We start from the raw sequence: 16,045 nt of genomic DNA, 5'->3' as shown, positions 1-16,045 counted from the left end.
GGACCTGGAGAGTAAGTACAATGCTGAATGAAATAAGCCAGTCAGAGAAAGACAAACATCACATAATCTCACTTACAAGTGGAAGCTAATGAACATAATAAATTGATGAACAAAGTAGGTGCAGAGGCATGGAGGCTTGAAACAGACTGACAGATCTCAGAGAGACGGTGCTGGGGGATGAAAAGAGATTAACCAAAGAACTGTATGCATATATGCATAGCCAATGGACACAGACAACAGTGTGGTGAAGGCCTGGGGTGGGACAGGGGCTGGGAAGAGGGGAGAAAGGGGGGAATTGAGGAAAATCTGTAATACTGTCAACAATAAAATAAAACAATAAAAAATATTTGTTTTCTCATAGAAATAAATTCTAAGAAGTCAGAGGTTTGATGGTCCTTTCTCTGTTGCATCTCTAATGCTTACTCCAGTGCAACTTCGTTTAGGTTCTCAGTAAATATCTGGTGAATGAATGAGAAAAAAAAGAACAGATTTTTGTCTTAGAAATGTGATCCTATTCACATTGGGATATTCTTTTTTTTTCTCTCATCTTCTTTTTCAGCCTTGTCAAGAATTGTTGATTTTTGCTACCCGTGAATACCAATAATTGCTTGATAGTAATAATTATTAAGGTTAGAAGTTAGCAGCAAATTACAATTTAGGCAGATGTATGTAATGTGTTTTTGTTTTGTTCTTTATACAATAATTGAATTTCTGAAATATTCTGATCAGCTGCTTTGTTCATTTTGGAAACTGGGTGATTAAGGCTATTTTTTAATATATGAAATTTAAAGTCTTTTTATACCTGCCAAAAGTGAGTTGTTTTACTATTTTTACAATTTACTTGGTGAATTTAATATGGTTTTAGATGATTTGTAAATTATGGTTAAAATTTTAATTTCATTAATGAAAATCTTTATAAAAAGCAGACTTTTGCTGGCACATAGACATTTTTAAAAAGTTGAGAGAAATCAATTCACTGATCTATGAAGAGATGAATTTTGGATTCCAATCTCCATCATTTACTTGTTGAGACTGTGAAGGTTACTGCATTTATGTGGTTGGTTGTTGATATTTATTTCTGTGAACAAGACTGCTTAGATGAAAGAGAACAGGATTACCTTTTAAAATTAATGAACTTTATTTTGTAGAGCAGTTTTAGGTTCCCAGCAAAATTGAGTGGAAAAGTACAGGTTTCCCTTATACCCCTTGTTTCTACATATGCACCGCCTCCTCCACTATGGACATTCCCTACCAACATGGTACATTTGTTACAACTGATGGACCTACGTTGACATGCCATTGTCATCAAGAGCTCAGTCAGGGTGTTGTACATTCTACGTGTTTGAATCCATTTATAATGACATGTATCCACCCTTACAGTGTCACACACAATAGTTTCACTCCCCTGACAGTCATCTGTGCTCCGCCTGTTCATCTCTCACTTGCCAGTAACTCCTGGTAACCACTGATCTTTTTATTGTCTCCATGGTTTTGACTTTTCCAGAGTGTCCAATGGTTGGGGTCATACAAAATGTAGCTTTTGCGGCTTGGCTTCTTTTGCTTAGTAATACGCATTTTAAGTTTCCTTTATGTTTTTTTCGTAGCTTCATAGCTTACTTCTTTTTATTGCTGAATAACATTGCATTGTCTGGATGTACCACAGTTTATCCCTTCATCAGCTGAAGATCGCTTCCACGTTTTGGCAATTATAACTAAAGCTGCTATAAATATTCATTGGCAGGTTTTTGTGTGGACAGGACATAATTTTTCAGCTCACTTAGGGAAACACCAAGGAGTGCAGTTGTTGGACCTGATGATTAGAGTATGTTTCATTTTGTAAGAAACTGACAAACTGTCCTCCAAAGTGGCTATGCCATCTCAGCAATGAATGAAAGTCCCTGTTGCCTCACATCCTTGCCAGCTTCGGCGTTATCAGTGCTCTGGATTTTTGTCATTCCGATACGTGTATAGTGGTGTGTCCTTGTTTTCATCTGCATTTCTCTGATGACATGTGGTGTGGAGCATCTCTTCATATGCTTATTTGTCACTTGTTTATCTTTTTGGTGAAGTGTCTGTGAAGGTGTTTGACTCATTTTTGAATCAGTTGTTTGTTTTCTTATCTTTGATTTTTAAGAGTTCTTTCAATATTTTGGATACTTACTGGATATGTCTTTTGTGAATATTTTCTCCAATTCTGTGGCTTTTCTTTTTATTGTTTTTTTTTTTTTTTGACAGTGCCTTTGACAGAGTGGGAAATACTAATTTCAGTGAGGTCTAGCTTATCAATTCTTTTTTTTTATGGATTGTGCCTTTGATTTGTATCTGAAGAGTCATCACCAAACCCAAGATCATCTATATTTTCTTCTATGTTATGTTCCAGGAGTTTTGTTGTTTTGCATTTTACACTAAGGTCTGCGATCCATCTTGAGTTAGTTTTTGTGAAAGGTGTCTATGTCTATGTCTACTAGTATATTCATTTGTTTTTGTTTGGATGTCCAATTGTTGCAGCGCCATTTGTTTAAAAGACTGTCTTTTCTCCATTGTATTACCTTGCTTCTTTGTCAAAGATCAGTTGACTATGTTTAGGTGGGTCTGTTTCTGGGCTGCCTCTTTTGTTCCATAGTGTTTGTCTCTTCCTTTGTCAATATCTCACGTTACAGAAAATCCTGAGGTAGGATAATGTCAGTCCTCCAGCTTTGCTTAAACATCCTGTTAGCTATTCTGGTCTTTTGCTTCTTATAAAATTTAGAATCAGTTTGTCAACATCCACAAAAATAACTTGCTGGGGTTTTGATTGCATAGCATTGTGAATGTATAGATCAAGTTGTGAAGAACTGATATCTTGGCAATATTGAGTCTTTCTATCCATGAAAATGGTATATCTCTCCATTTATTTATCTTTGATTTCTTTCATAGAGTTTTGAAGTTTTCCTCATGTAGATCTTATAGTGGACACTTTTTGTTAGATTTATACCTAAGTATTTCATTTTGGGGGGGAGGGATGCTTATGTAAACGGTATTGTGTTTTTAATTTAAAATTCACCTTACTCATTGCTGGTATATACGAAAGCAATTGGCTTTTGTATATTATCCTTGAATTTTATTGTTTTACTATAACCACTTATTTCAGGAGTTTTTTGTCAATTTTGTTTTGCATATTTTACCTAGACAATCATGTCATATGTGTACAAAGGCAGTTTTATTTTTTCCTTCCAAATTTGTATCTTTTATTTCTTTTTCTTATCTTACTGCATTAGCTAGTAATTATAGTACAGTGTTGAAAAGCATTGGTAAAAGGGAACACCTTGGCCTTATTCTTGATCTTGTCATGTAACTCTCACTACATTGTTTTGGAGTTTAACTACTTATTATCAAGTTAGTAGAAGCTTTCCATTATTAAATTTAAAATCCCCTGAATGAAATACCATTTTAGAAAAAGGTTTGGTTCATAATAGAGACTAATTATAGGAGCCTTTTTTGTTTACCCACAGGGCAAAAGTTGGATTGTTAAAAGAAGTTACGAAGATTTTCGAGTACTTGACAAGCATCTTCATCTGTGTATTTATGACCGAAGGTTCTCCCAGCTCTCAGAGCTTCCCCGTACCGATGCCCTGAAGGACAGTCCAGAGGTAATTAATCTACATAAATTAGTAGACATTTTTGCTTGTATACCAAATAAAAGCTTAGATTGAACACTCAGGATGATTCCTGGGGTTATTTGTTTCATGAATGAAAAATTAGCAATGCTGGGTAAGATGTTTAGTAAAGTAGGTTCAATGTATAATCTTATAACAAACAAACAAACCTCAGATTGCACTATGTAAATGAGTAGACCATTCTCCAAAGAGAATATAAAATATGGAAGCAAAAATATGGAAAGAAATTGACTTTAGCAATAATCAAATAAATGCATATTAAAACAATCCTGTTTGCTTAGTTTTGATGGCCGGCTATGTCTTTGCATCCACCTGCACACCTGCCAAGTTTTCCCAGTGAAAATATAAAAGAGTGAAAGAAATTTTTTTAAAGGGGAGAGATTTTTTTTTATATGACATCAGAAATAAAAAATTGTGAGGAATGTTTGAAAGTACATGGGGTAAGACTTATGAGGGCAAAAAATATAGCATAAAATACATATACAAGAAGACAGATAAACTAGAAATCTTATAGGTAAAAGTAGCGTTAAATTACGAGCTGCATGATAACAGTTGGTCAAAAATGGACAGCATATGTGACAGAGGTCCCATAAGATTATAATGGAGCTGAAATTTTCTATGGCCTTGCGACATAGCTGTCATAACATCAGAGTGCAATGCATTACTCAAATGTTTGTGGCGATACAGGTGTGAACAAACCTGTGCTACCCATCACATACAAGTATAGCACCTACATGCTCAGCTGACAGGTCACAGTTCGATTCCTGGTCAGGGCATATACCCTGGTTGTAGGCTCGATCCCAGTAGGGGACGTGCAGGAGGCAGCCGATCAATGATTCTCTCTCATCATTGATATTTCTGTCTCTCCCCCTCTGCCTTCCTCTCTCTGAAATCAATAAAAAGCCATATAAAAAATAAAAGTAAAAGTATAGCATGTACAATTATGTACAGTACATAATACTTGATAATGATAATAAACTTTGCTGGCTTATGTATTTATTGTAATATGCTTTTTATCATCGTTTTAGAGTGAACTCTTTTTAGTTAAAAGAAAAGTTTGCTATAAAACAGTATGCTGTGTCATCCCGGCAGCAGCCTCACTCATCTCATATTTATCGTGTCTCTTGATTGCCTCATTTTCTCTTGGGCTTGATTTAATCTCATGTTGTTTTGTACATAGCATGCTGTGCAGGTTTGTAGCCTAGGAGCAATAGGCTGTACCGTCTAGGTTTGTGTAAGTGCACTCTGATGAAATCGCCTAAGGATGCGTTTCTCAGAATGTCCCCATCAGTTAAGAGGTGCATGACTCTAAACAAAATAACTGAGAGGGGCAAACAGAGGGCTCTGAGGAGCATGATTATTACACTCAGAGAGAAAGTGAAGCAATCACATTCATGGAATGAGAGAAGAATTTTACAAAAATAAAATAGCTTAGAAATGAACATATAGTCATTTAACTTAATTTTAATAATAACAAACCTGAATAGCTGAACTACACACAGCATTGACACAGATGAAGAGAGAATTAGTGAGCTGAAAGATCAAACTTTATGAGAATACAGCCCCAAAAGGAATAAAACGTAAGAGAATAGTCAGGAAACATGGAGAATAGATGGAGAAGTCCCTACTTCCCTCCCATCGGGAGTAAGTAAAAATTAATATAAGAAAGTCCCCTAACGCTAAAAAAGGCATGTTTTCAGATTAGGTGGCCTCATTAAGTGCTGATATAATGAGGGAAAAGACACACTTCTAGAAACATGTAGTGAAATGTCAAAATGCCAAAACAAAGAGAAAGCCAGAAAAGCTTCTAGAAAGCAAAACACAGATTTTCTCAAAAGAACAAGAATTGTATCAGCATTGGACTCCTCAGCGGCTGCAGTGGATGCTTGGAAACAGTACCAAACCTCATCCAAGTCCTGAGGGGAAGCCATTTCAATTCTGTCATTAATTCCACGGCAGTTAAGGATGTAGGTAAGGTAGCAACATCATCAGTCATGTGGGAACTGGCCCTACAGCAGAGTCTTGGGAACATCTTGGAGCCACTGGTTCCTTCGTGTCATTGAAAACCTGGGCGTCTCTCCATCTGCATTCCCATATCTGTCTGTATGCTACATTTTTCTTTCTCATACTGTTTCAGAACATGGTCACCACCAGTGGGTCCCGGGTTTTTGTCTATGTTAAGACAGCAGCCAGACTGAGCTGAAATTTTGTATCCTAATTCCTGATTCCTACAGTCACTCTTGCTAGGCCCGTTCATGTGATGTCACATTCCTGGACCAATCGGCTGGCCCATGGTGTAGGACCATGGATGAACATGGCTGTCCTGCCATAGCTGGGATATTACAGAGAAAGAGTTTCAGAGTAGCTGGGAGAAGCTGGGCAGGAGCCTACTATGTCTCTGCTATCATTATCATTTATATTTTCAATACAAAAGTAGAAAGAAAAAGCAATAAAATTAGAAGCTATAAAATAGTCTGTCCCCTGATGATGAGGGGTTAAAAGCCAGAGTTCTGTGCAATGCAGGGGATTACTATGTATGTGCCTGTAGTTCCAATTCATGGAACTGTTTCTCTGGGAAGAATCCTCTGTAACTATGGAAATGCCAAGAAATCTGTAGAGTTGCCTTTCCCCTTAAAACAACCAATTTGCAACAGTCCCTCTGACAGAGAGTAGTATTTGTACTCCGAGTTACCACTGAATCTTCTCTTTCCTTTTAGTCCGTCACTCAGATGCTTATGGCTTACCTGTCCCGGCTTTCAGCTATCGCTGGCAACAAGATCAACTGTGGACCTGCCCTTACTTGGATGGAGGTATTATCTAATTCATCTCTTATTAAATAAGGTTTATTTTTAAGTTATCTTCTTAAGAAATTTAATAATAGTTTAATTTTGATAACTATTTAAATTTTAGGAATCAAAGAAATGGTGTCTGTTCTATCTTCTGGAAGGATATAGATGTGACACATTAAATATTTTTCATCTGAAATCTTTCTTTGCTAATCCAGGCAACTAATTTTAATATTATTTTGGTGCTTAATATATTAATGTATACATTTAGAAAGGTGTGTCTATATTTTCAGTTGATTAGTAATTGAAAATATTTTCCAGTTATTTATGAACAAGTGACAACTAACCTTTTAAAGGATCTGATTTAAGAAGTCTCTAGTGCCTTCTGTTCAAGATGGCAGAGTTGGAAAACTCTGTGCTCACCTTCTCACATGGACACAAGAATTACAGCTAAATTCTAGAACAGCCATCCTTGAGAACCACTTGAAGACTAGCTGAAAAGAATTTCCATAACTAAGGATATTTAAAAGAAGCCATGTTGAGATGGGTAGGAAGGGTGGAGATATGGAACAGGCAGGTCTGCACCTGTGGTGTGGCAATTAAGAACTGGGAGGGATATCTCAGCTGTGCAGGTCTCCCCTTAGGAGCAAGTGGTCCCAGCCTTATACTGGACTCCGTAGCCCAGGGTATCAGTGCCTAAGACATTGAAGAAAGAAATTCAAGAAGATACAAATAATTAGAAGTACAGACTATGCTCATGGATAGGAATAATTACCTGTTAAAATGTCCACCCTACCCAAAGCAATCTGTAGATTCAATGCAATCCCTATCAAAATACCAATGGCACTTTCCATAGAACTAGAAAAAATAACCCTAAAACTTATATGGACCCAGAAAGACCTGGGATAGCTAAAGCAATATTGAGAAAGAATAACAAAGTTGGAAGTATTATGGTACCTGACATCAAATTATACTACAAGGCCATAATAATATAAGTGGCATGATTATTGGTATAAAGAGAGACACATAGATCAGTGGAATAAAATAGAGGTCCTAGAAATAAACCCATGTCTGTGTGGTCAACTAATACATGACAAAGGAGGCAAGAATATACAATGGGCTACAGATAGTCTCTTCAATAAATGGAACAGGGAAAACTGGATAGATACATGCAAAAAAGAAAGAAAGAAAGAAAGGACGTCTTTCTTACACCCATATGGAAGAATAAATTCAAATGGATTAAATACTTAAATGTAAGACCTAAAACCATAAAACTAATAGAAGAAAACATAGGTAGTAAACATTTTTGTCATTGCTCTTAGCAATATTTTTTTGGGTATGTGAGGGAAATGATAGAAAAAATAAACAAATGGGTGTATATCAAACTAAAAAGTTTTTGCACAGCGAACGAAGAAATCAACAAAGTGAAAAGACAACCCACTGAATGGGAGAATATATTTGCTAACCATACAACACATTATATCCAAAATATATCAGGAATTCTACAAGTTAACCACCCCCCCCCAAAAGAAAACAACACATACATAAAAAAGCTATAATTAAAAAATGGGCAGAGGACCTGAATAGACATTTCTCTAAAGACAGACAATGGCCAGTAGACATATGAAAAGATGCTCAACATTCCTAATCATTAGGGAAATTGCAAATTAAAACCATAAGATGTCACCTCACACCTGTGAGAATGGCTATCGTAAATAAATCAAGAAACAACAAGTGTTGGCAAGGATGTTGAGAAAAGGGAACCCCTTGTGCACTGTTGATAGGATTTTAAATTGTTGCAGCCACTATGGAAAATACTATGGAGGTTCCTCGGAAAATTAAAAATAGAACCTTGCAATTAAATTAAAAATATGACCTCGCAATTCCTAACACTAATTGGAAAAAGTATATGCACCCTTATGTTCATTACACCATTATTTATAATAGCTTAGATCTGGAAGCAACCTAAGTATCTATTGCTAGTCGCATGGTATGTGTACAGTGGAATGTTACTGACCCATAAAAAGAACAAAATCTCACCATTTGTGACAACATGGATGAACCCAGAATTATTATGGTATGTGAAATAACTAGGTCAGAGAAAGACAAATACACGAATTCCCTTACATGTAGAATCTAAAAAGCAGAATAAATAAACAAAATAGAAAAAAAAAGAAGTCTTGGGTGATACAAAATCCAGTAAATACGTTATATATTTTTTCTTAATTTGCATATGCAGAGTTACATTATTCTTTTCCCATTGGAAACTGGAAGGCAGGATGGAAAGTAGAAAGATTGCGAACTTAGAGCCACGTCAGCGTGTATTGAGATCTTGGCTCTTTCACTATTGTCTGTGTGATCTTGGACAAGTGATTTAATCTGTTGCAAATTACATGACCTCTTTTAGCTTTAGCATCTTCATCTTTAAATAATGAGAATGATGATTATTATCTTTTGGAGTTATGAGGATTAAATTAAATCATAATGTCATATGAATAGCACAATGACTGTCCTACATTAAGTATTCAGTAAATGATAATATGTTTTCTTTAAAAGATTCTTTGGGTTATAGTTTCCCTAAATCAAATTGAATGTCAAAGAAACTTTTGCAAGTCTCATGTCTTTAACCATCTCATAGCACTTGTTTTTGTTGTAGATTGATAATAAGGGCAATCACCTTCTGGTCCATGAAGAATCATCCATCAACACGCCTGCTGTCGGTGCAGCCCATGTTATCAAGAGGTACACTGCTCGGGCCCCTGACGAACTGACCTTAGAGGTAAAAGCCTAAAGTTGCTGCTCTGTGTTAGCTCAGCCTCATCCTTAACCATGTTAATCATCTTCTTACCTAATAAAAGAGAAACATGCAAATTAACCATCACTCCACTATGCCCACAGCCAATCAGAGTGAGTATGCAAATTAACCCAACAAAGATGGAGGTTAATTTGCATATGCAGAGTGGTGTGAAGCCTGCTATGAGGGGAAGGGGGGCGGCGGAGGGAGCTACTGGAGTGGTGCTCCAGACAGAAGCGAGGACGTGCAGGCTCCGAGGCAGCCGGGGAGCGAGGATGTGCCGGCTCCGAGGCGGCCGGGGAGCGAGGATGTGCCGGCTCCGAGGCGGCCGGGGAGCGAGGATGTGCCGGCTCCGAGGCGGCCGGGGAGCGAGGATGTGCCGGCTCCGAGGCGGCCTGGGTGTGGGGACTTGCCGGCTCCCGGGCGGCTGGGAGTGAAGCCAGGGGCCTATTCTTGCACAAATATCGTGCAACGGCCTCTAGTTTTTTAATGAAAAGCACCATGTTTTTCATACCCCATTATCGTTTCACTTGGCATGCCATTTGTTTTCACTTAAATGACTGTGTTCATCTTTGAAAATTTCAATTTTAGTGTCTCCCATTTCTCTAGGAAGTCATTACTGCTCTCCTTTCCCTACTCCATGCACATACATCTCCACCCAAAGTCTGGATTGAATGCCGTTCTGAACCATTCGCCTGGTTCATCACTGACGTATCACTTAATTCCATTCACTCTTAATTGTTCTCCTGTTGGTCTCTGTTAGCTTCTTGAAAGCCAGGTCTCAGTCTTTTTTTCTTACTTTATGTTTTCATACCTCAAAATTGATACCCAATGATACTTCTTTTTTCTCATTGTTTGTTCAAAGATGGAGCTAATGGGTGGGTGAGAAGAGAAATGAACATTTCCTGCTTTCAGATGCAAAAAAGGGGGAATTAATTTCTTCCTTTAATATTGGCAAATGAGAGATAAAAACCAAAATTCTAACAGTTATTCAGTTTAAGGAAAATCAATATAAATTTTTACTGTATAGAATCTGAACTGTTCTCAAACTTAATTTTTAGGTTCTATATCCAGAGGAATGTAGATCTTGAAAGATGCCAAGTCTGTTCGCAAACGTGGCTTTGCGAAGGTGACTCTTCCCTGACTTAAAATATTCACTGTGAATACACAAAGAAAAATTCCTAAAGCAACTTGAGACACATTTGTCACATTGCTGTGTAGCACTTAACTTTGCTCTGTCACAGAGAGCATCACTTGCTTTGATCGAAGACTGTAACTTCCATTAAATAGGTTATTAAAAATGGTTATTGCCATTTTATATTTATGATTTTGTGAAAGTTTGTGCAAACTCACTACTTCTATTTTTGTTGTTGTTGGTTTGTTTTTTTTAGAGTGAGGGGATAAGCTATTGTACCTTCTGTGGAAAGAAGTGTAGTTGTCATCAGATTTTACTAAGAATAACCCAGGAACTGTAGACATCTTAGGCCTGTCGTAGATGATTAAGTAAGATAATGTTAAGTGCTCAGCACAGTGCCCGGCACGTGGCAAGCGCTCACTCATTGTGGTATTAACAGAAGCTGCTGTTGCTACAAATATGAGAATATCTGCCTTTTATAAGTGAACGAGAGGCCCGGTGCACAGAATCATGCACTGGTCAGGTCCCTCGGCCTGGCCTGCACCCTCTTGCAATCCAGGACCCCTCGGGGGATGTTGGAGAGCCAGTTTCAGCCCAATCCCACAGGCCAGGCCGAGGGACCCCACCGGTGTACACATCTAGTACTGGGCCTCTAGTATGCATATAAGATCTTCCGGTAATCTCTTCCTGCCCTCCCCCTCCCCCCCTCCCCCTTCCCTCTGAGATTCAACAGTCTGTTCCATGTTTCCATGCCTGTGGTTTCTGCTCCTGCATTGAGCGTCTGCCCCCTGGTGGTCAGTGTGCATCATAGCTACCGGCTGGTTCGTTGGTCGGCCAGTCACTTAGGCTTTTATATATATACATAGATTTGGTCACTTTCAGTAACAGCAGTAAGAGAGGATTGTAACAGCTGATGGTGTGATGCCCAACCCTTCAAAAATCTTATGCCATCAAGCTGGCTTCCTGCAGTTACTGCTCAGGTGATGCCTGATCCCAGTCTTTGTGCTGCTTTACTTTTTGTAGCCCTCTCCTTAACAGATGGTTAAAGTTATTATTAAATTCTTTACAGAAAGAGGTAGTATGTTTTTTCAGAAAAATTAGCCAGAGAGGAAGATAGTGCTTTGACCCTTGTGTTCCAGTTCATGTTAAATTCGAGACCTAACAGTTGGTTTAAAATTTGACTGAATGCATTTCCCTTACGTTTTATTCTCCTAGGTGGGCGACATCGTTTCTGTGATCGACATGCCCCCAAAAGTGTTGAGCACGTGGTGGAGAGGCAAGCACGGATTTCAGGTGAGCAGTGGAGAATCGGGTGTGGAAAAGGCGAAAGAGCAGTTTTTCTTGGTTCTTCGGTAATATTTTGGTTTACGTTGTGTACTGGCAATAGACTTTACCATCAGAATTCTGTGTGCAGTGGGAGAAAAATGTAGCTGGTACTAGACCTGGGTTTTCTTTTCTAGTTACTAATGTGGCTATTTTTACTGCCTCTTCCTTTCCCAAATGGTGATAAAGCCAAAGTGTGAGCAGAATCACAGGCCTGACGATCACTTTGCAATTATCGGGCCTGTGACTACATTGCTTCTAATATTGGGTTTAAATCATGGTTTCCATATATTTTCTCTCTAGAATTAAGTCAGTTTGTCAAATATTTTCTTTAAAATGCGTTTATAACTGTTAATGTAAACAGTGTATTAATAGCAGAACAACAACAGAATCTAAAGTAGTCTCATTTCTTCTTCCACCTGTGGCTAACGTTAGACCTGATAATGACATCATGTAGTTTCTCCAGCACTGATTTCCATAGTCTAAATAGGGTTTCTTTAATCTTTTAAAACGGTCACTGGAAGCGCATCTAAAAATGCCTTAAGATTGTATTCTTAATATGTTACCTCTGTTTTTTAGTGATCTGTTTATAAAAACCTTAAAAAATTGCATAAATAAAACACGGCTATAGAGTTGAAAGTATTAATAACTATTATAAATATCGATCTTTAACTACATATTAAATAAAACTAATTACTGGGCTTTTATAAAATGTATTATGTTAAAAAGTAATCACATAGTGGTTAAGAGCATGGGCCCTGCTGCCAGGTTTCTTGGGCTTTAATCCTGTGTTATCTGGAGCAAGTTGTTCGACTTCTCTGTGCCTCAGTTTCTCTAATTGTAAAGTGGGGGTTGTAGGACCTTTCTGTACCTTATAAGATTATTGTAAAGATTAAATGTGTGAGGATAAAACATGTAAAGTACTTAGATCAGGCCTGATGCGTATTTTTCACTCAATAAATGTTGATTTTTAAATTTAAATAATTTTGTTTTTTATTTTACAAATTTAATTTTATGTATCCCTTTATCTATTATAAAAATACCTGTAGCAATTTATTAATGATTAAGACGAAAAAAATTATACCCATATTACCCCACAAATTATTTGTTTGTATATTGGGGTCCCCTTTCATCTATGCTCTGATTTCTAGATTGCTAAGAATAATTGGTACCTTTGATTGAATATAAAGGTACATAGAAGGCTGGGGTTATCTTTTTTCTATTAAGGGATCAGTTCTCCATGTTCATGGAAATGAGATATAAACTTTAGGATCTCAGAGATGATAAAAAGTATATTTGGCTTTAAAATGACAGTTATTTCTTGGCCTAGATATTGTTACCTTTCTTAAAATCTTAGATAACTCACTTGCTTTCTAGAAGGATTCGAAGTGAAACTCTCTAATTAAGAAGAAATTAAAGTCCAAAACATTTCAGTTCGTTGACTGTAAAAATATTAGCAGGTTTTTCCTTCTTTCATATAACAAACATGTATGAAGTAGTGAGTCTATGTTAGGTACAGATTTATCTCCCAAACTCTTTTATTTAGAGTCACACAAATTAGTTTATTGCCTAAACAAACTAAATTTTTAAAAAAGAAATTAGGATAAAGCAACTAGTTAAAAGCAACTAGTTAATTGCCAAAACAAATTATTTAAAATAAATACAGGGCTTTTAAACTTTAAGAATTGATTTGTAATTGATAATGAAAGGTGTTTTTTTAAATATTACAAATGCTGTCTTTTCATCCTGATTGGTCTTGGAAAGGGGAGTCTTATCTGTTTAGATCATGTTGGAATATGCCTGTGATTTGGACTGTGGAGCACCCATAAAACCAGGAACGGGTCTTAAATGTCAAAACTTCATTTAAAAAAGGAATCTAGTACTTTAAGGACCGAATCCACTCTTCCTTGCTGTTCCTAAACAGTAGTTCATTTGTAAGTGCATCTTATTATGGTTTATTGCAGGGGGGTGTGCATGGAAAGACACGTGTTAAAGCATCAGTTATGTGCAAAGTATTGCGAGGGTCTTCATACATGTTTTCTTTAATCTTTGAAAAACGTCATGGTAGTTGCTATCCCCATTTTATGGAGAGGATACAGTTTCGAGAGGATTACTAAACAACCAAGATGCCAGATCAGTAAGTAAGTGATGGAGAACCTTTTTCTGCCAAGGGCCACTTGGATATTTATAGCATCATTTGTGGGCCATCCAAAATTATCAGCTTAAGAATTAGCCTGTTATATTTGGTCAGTCATTTAATTAACTCACCCCTAATGCCTTGGCAGGGCCAGACCAAATGATTTTGTGGGCCTACTACGGCCCGTGGGCCCGACGTTCCTCACCCCTGGACTAGGGACTCAAATCGAGGCTGCTTAGTCACATTGACTGAAGAACATTGAGCGTGATTTCTACATTGACTTGCCTGTTATTGATCTTCTCCACCTCACTTACCTACTCTAGAGAAGAAACATCTTTTCTTTGCAGTCAACAGGAATGTTACAAAGATTAAGCAATTGTGGACTGCAAAACATTCAGGCTGCTAGTGGAAACTTTGCTGTTACCAGGGGTTACATTTGTACATGATGACTAGTACCTTGTATCTGGAAAAACTCCTCTTCAGGTTATTTGTGACAGTGTTTACTCCTGTTAGGTAAAATTGTGAGCATATGCTGATCTCTTCTCAGATGTTCTGTTGAGAGAGAGAGATAATAGTCATTTACTCCACGTACGGTTATCAGTCCTCACTTCCCATGTGTTCTTGTCAATAGGTTCTGGGACTTCAATTGAAACTCTATAACAAAGCTTGTTTTACCACAGGCTAATTGATATAAGCAGTTATGTTCCTCGGCATCTCACCAACTTTATAACGAAATGAAATGACATTGAATGAAACCCTGTTATTCCAGGACCTCTGTATATGATAATTACAGATCAGATCCTTTTACTATCCTGAGTTTTAAGTTTGAAATAACTGGAATAATGGCTTAGTCCACTGGTTTTCATAATAAAAAAAACAACAACAGTGGAACTTTTCATCAAACAGAACTTACATTGAACCTCACATGTATCGGGGAGCTGCCCTGATTAGTTTGGTCAGGCACCCTGGGCCTCATGCCCCGTGGAACATGCCTGGTTGACCTCTCTTAGACCTCCTGTGACATCCCACCGGGGCCTCCGTGGAGTGTATACGGTAACACTGCTGGAAAACCACTAGTTTAGGTTATTAGTACTCCTTATTTTTTTTGTGGTGGATATATTATATCAAAGGCTAGTTTATAATTTGAACTTTTCAAAGCCACTTAAGCCCAGCCGGTGTGGTTAAGTAGTTGAGTATCGACCCATGCATCAAGAGGTAGCCAGTTCGATTCCCGGTCAGGGCACGTGCCAGAGTTTCAGGTTGCAGGCTTCATCCCCGGTCGGGGCCTTGCAGGAGGCAGTCAATCAATGTTTCTTGTTCATTGGTGTTTCTATCTAGCTCTCTAAAAATCAATAAAAACAATGCTTTTTATAAAGCCAGTTAAAGGTTTCTTTCTAATTCTTCTTCTCATTACAGCAGTCCCTTTAACATTTCTTGCAGTTCTGGGTTGGTGGTGATAAACTCCTTTAGCTTTTTTTTTTTTTTTTTTGTCTGGAAAGCTCTTTATTTCACCACCTATTTTGAATGATAGCCTTGCTGGATATAGTAATCTTGGTTTCAGATCCTTGCTTTTCATTACCTTGAGTACTTCTTGCCATTCCCTTCTGACCTATAGAATTTCTGATGAGAAATCAGCTGACAGCCTTATGGGGATCCTTTGTAGGAAACAAATTGCTTTTCTCTTGTTGACTTTAAGATTCTCTCTTTGTCTTTAATTTTTGGCATTTTTATTCTGATGTCTCTGGGCATGGGCCTGTTTGTGTTCTTGCTTGGGACTTTCTGTGCCTCCTGAACTTGTGTGACTTTTTCCTTCATCAGATTAGGGAAGTTTTCTGCCATTATTTCTTCAAACATGTTCTCTATCCCTTGCTCACTTTCTTCCCCTTCTTTCACATTTATTATGAGAATATTGTTATGTTTCATGTTGTCCCATAGCTCCCTTAAGCTGTCCTCCTGTTTTTTAATAGTTTTTTTTTTTTTTCTTTTTGGTTCTCTGCTTGAGTGATTTTTTTCAACCTTGTCTTCTAATTTACTGATTCAATTCTCAGCTTCCCCTAATCTGCTGTGTATTCCTTCTAATGTGTTCTTTATTAGAGCTGTGTAATTCTTTATTTCCGACTGTTCCTTTTTCATAGTTACTGCATGTTTTCTCATGCTGTTGAGCATCTTTACCATCATTATTCTGAACTCTATATCAGATAAACTTGTTATCTC

The 16,045-nt window shown here is 37.5% G+C and overlaps 1 protein-coding gene across 2 annotated transcripts in view; it reads left to right on the top strand.

The window, feature by feature from the left end:
• ARHGAP32 (Rho GTPase activating protein 32) overlaps positions 1–16,045 on the top strand; it is a 194,294-nt gene that overhangs the window by 125,311 nt on the left and 52,938 nt on the right. For both annotated transcript variants that reach the window (XM_080649766.1, XM_080649765.1), the window contains 4 exons: positions 3,492–3,629; positions 6,374–6,466; positions 9,099–9,221; positions 11,587–11,664. In XM_080649766.1, the coding sequence (XP_080505892.1) occupies positions 3,492–3,629; positions 6,374–6,466; positions 9,099–9,221; positions 11,587–11,664 (432 nt within the window). The remainder of the gene's footprint in view (positions 1–3,491; positions 3,630–6,373; positions 6,467–9,098; positions 9,222–11,586; positions 11,665–16,045) is intronic.

The sequence above is a fragment of the Plecotus auritus genome (genome assembly GCF_963455305.1).
Source record: "Plecotus auritus genome assembly, chromosome: 13".
Lineage (NCBI taxonomy): Eukaryota > Metazoa > Chordata > Mammalia > Chiroptera > Vespertilionidae > Plecotus > Plecotus auritus.
Note: the sequence above shows the minus strand (reverse complement) of the source record. Positions and strands in the feature narration are given on the sequence as shown.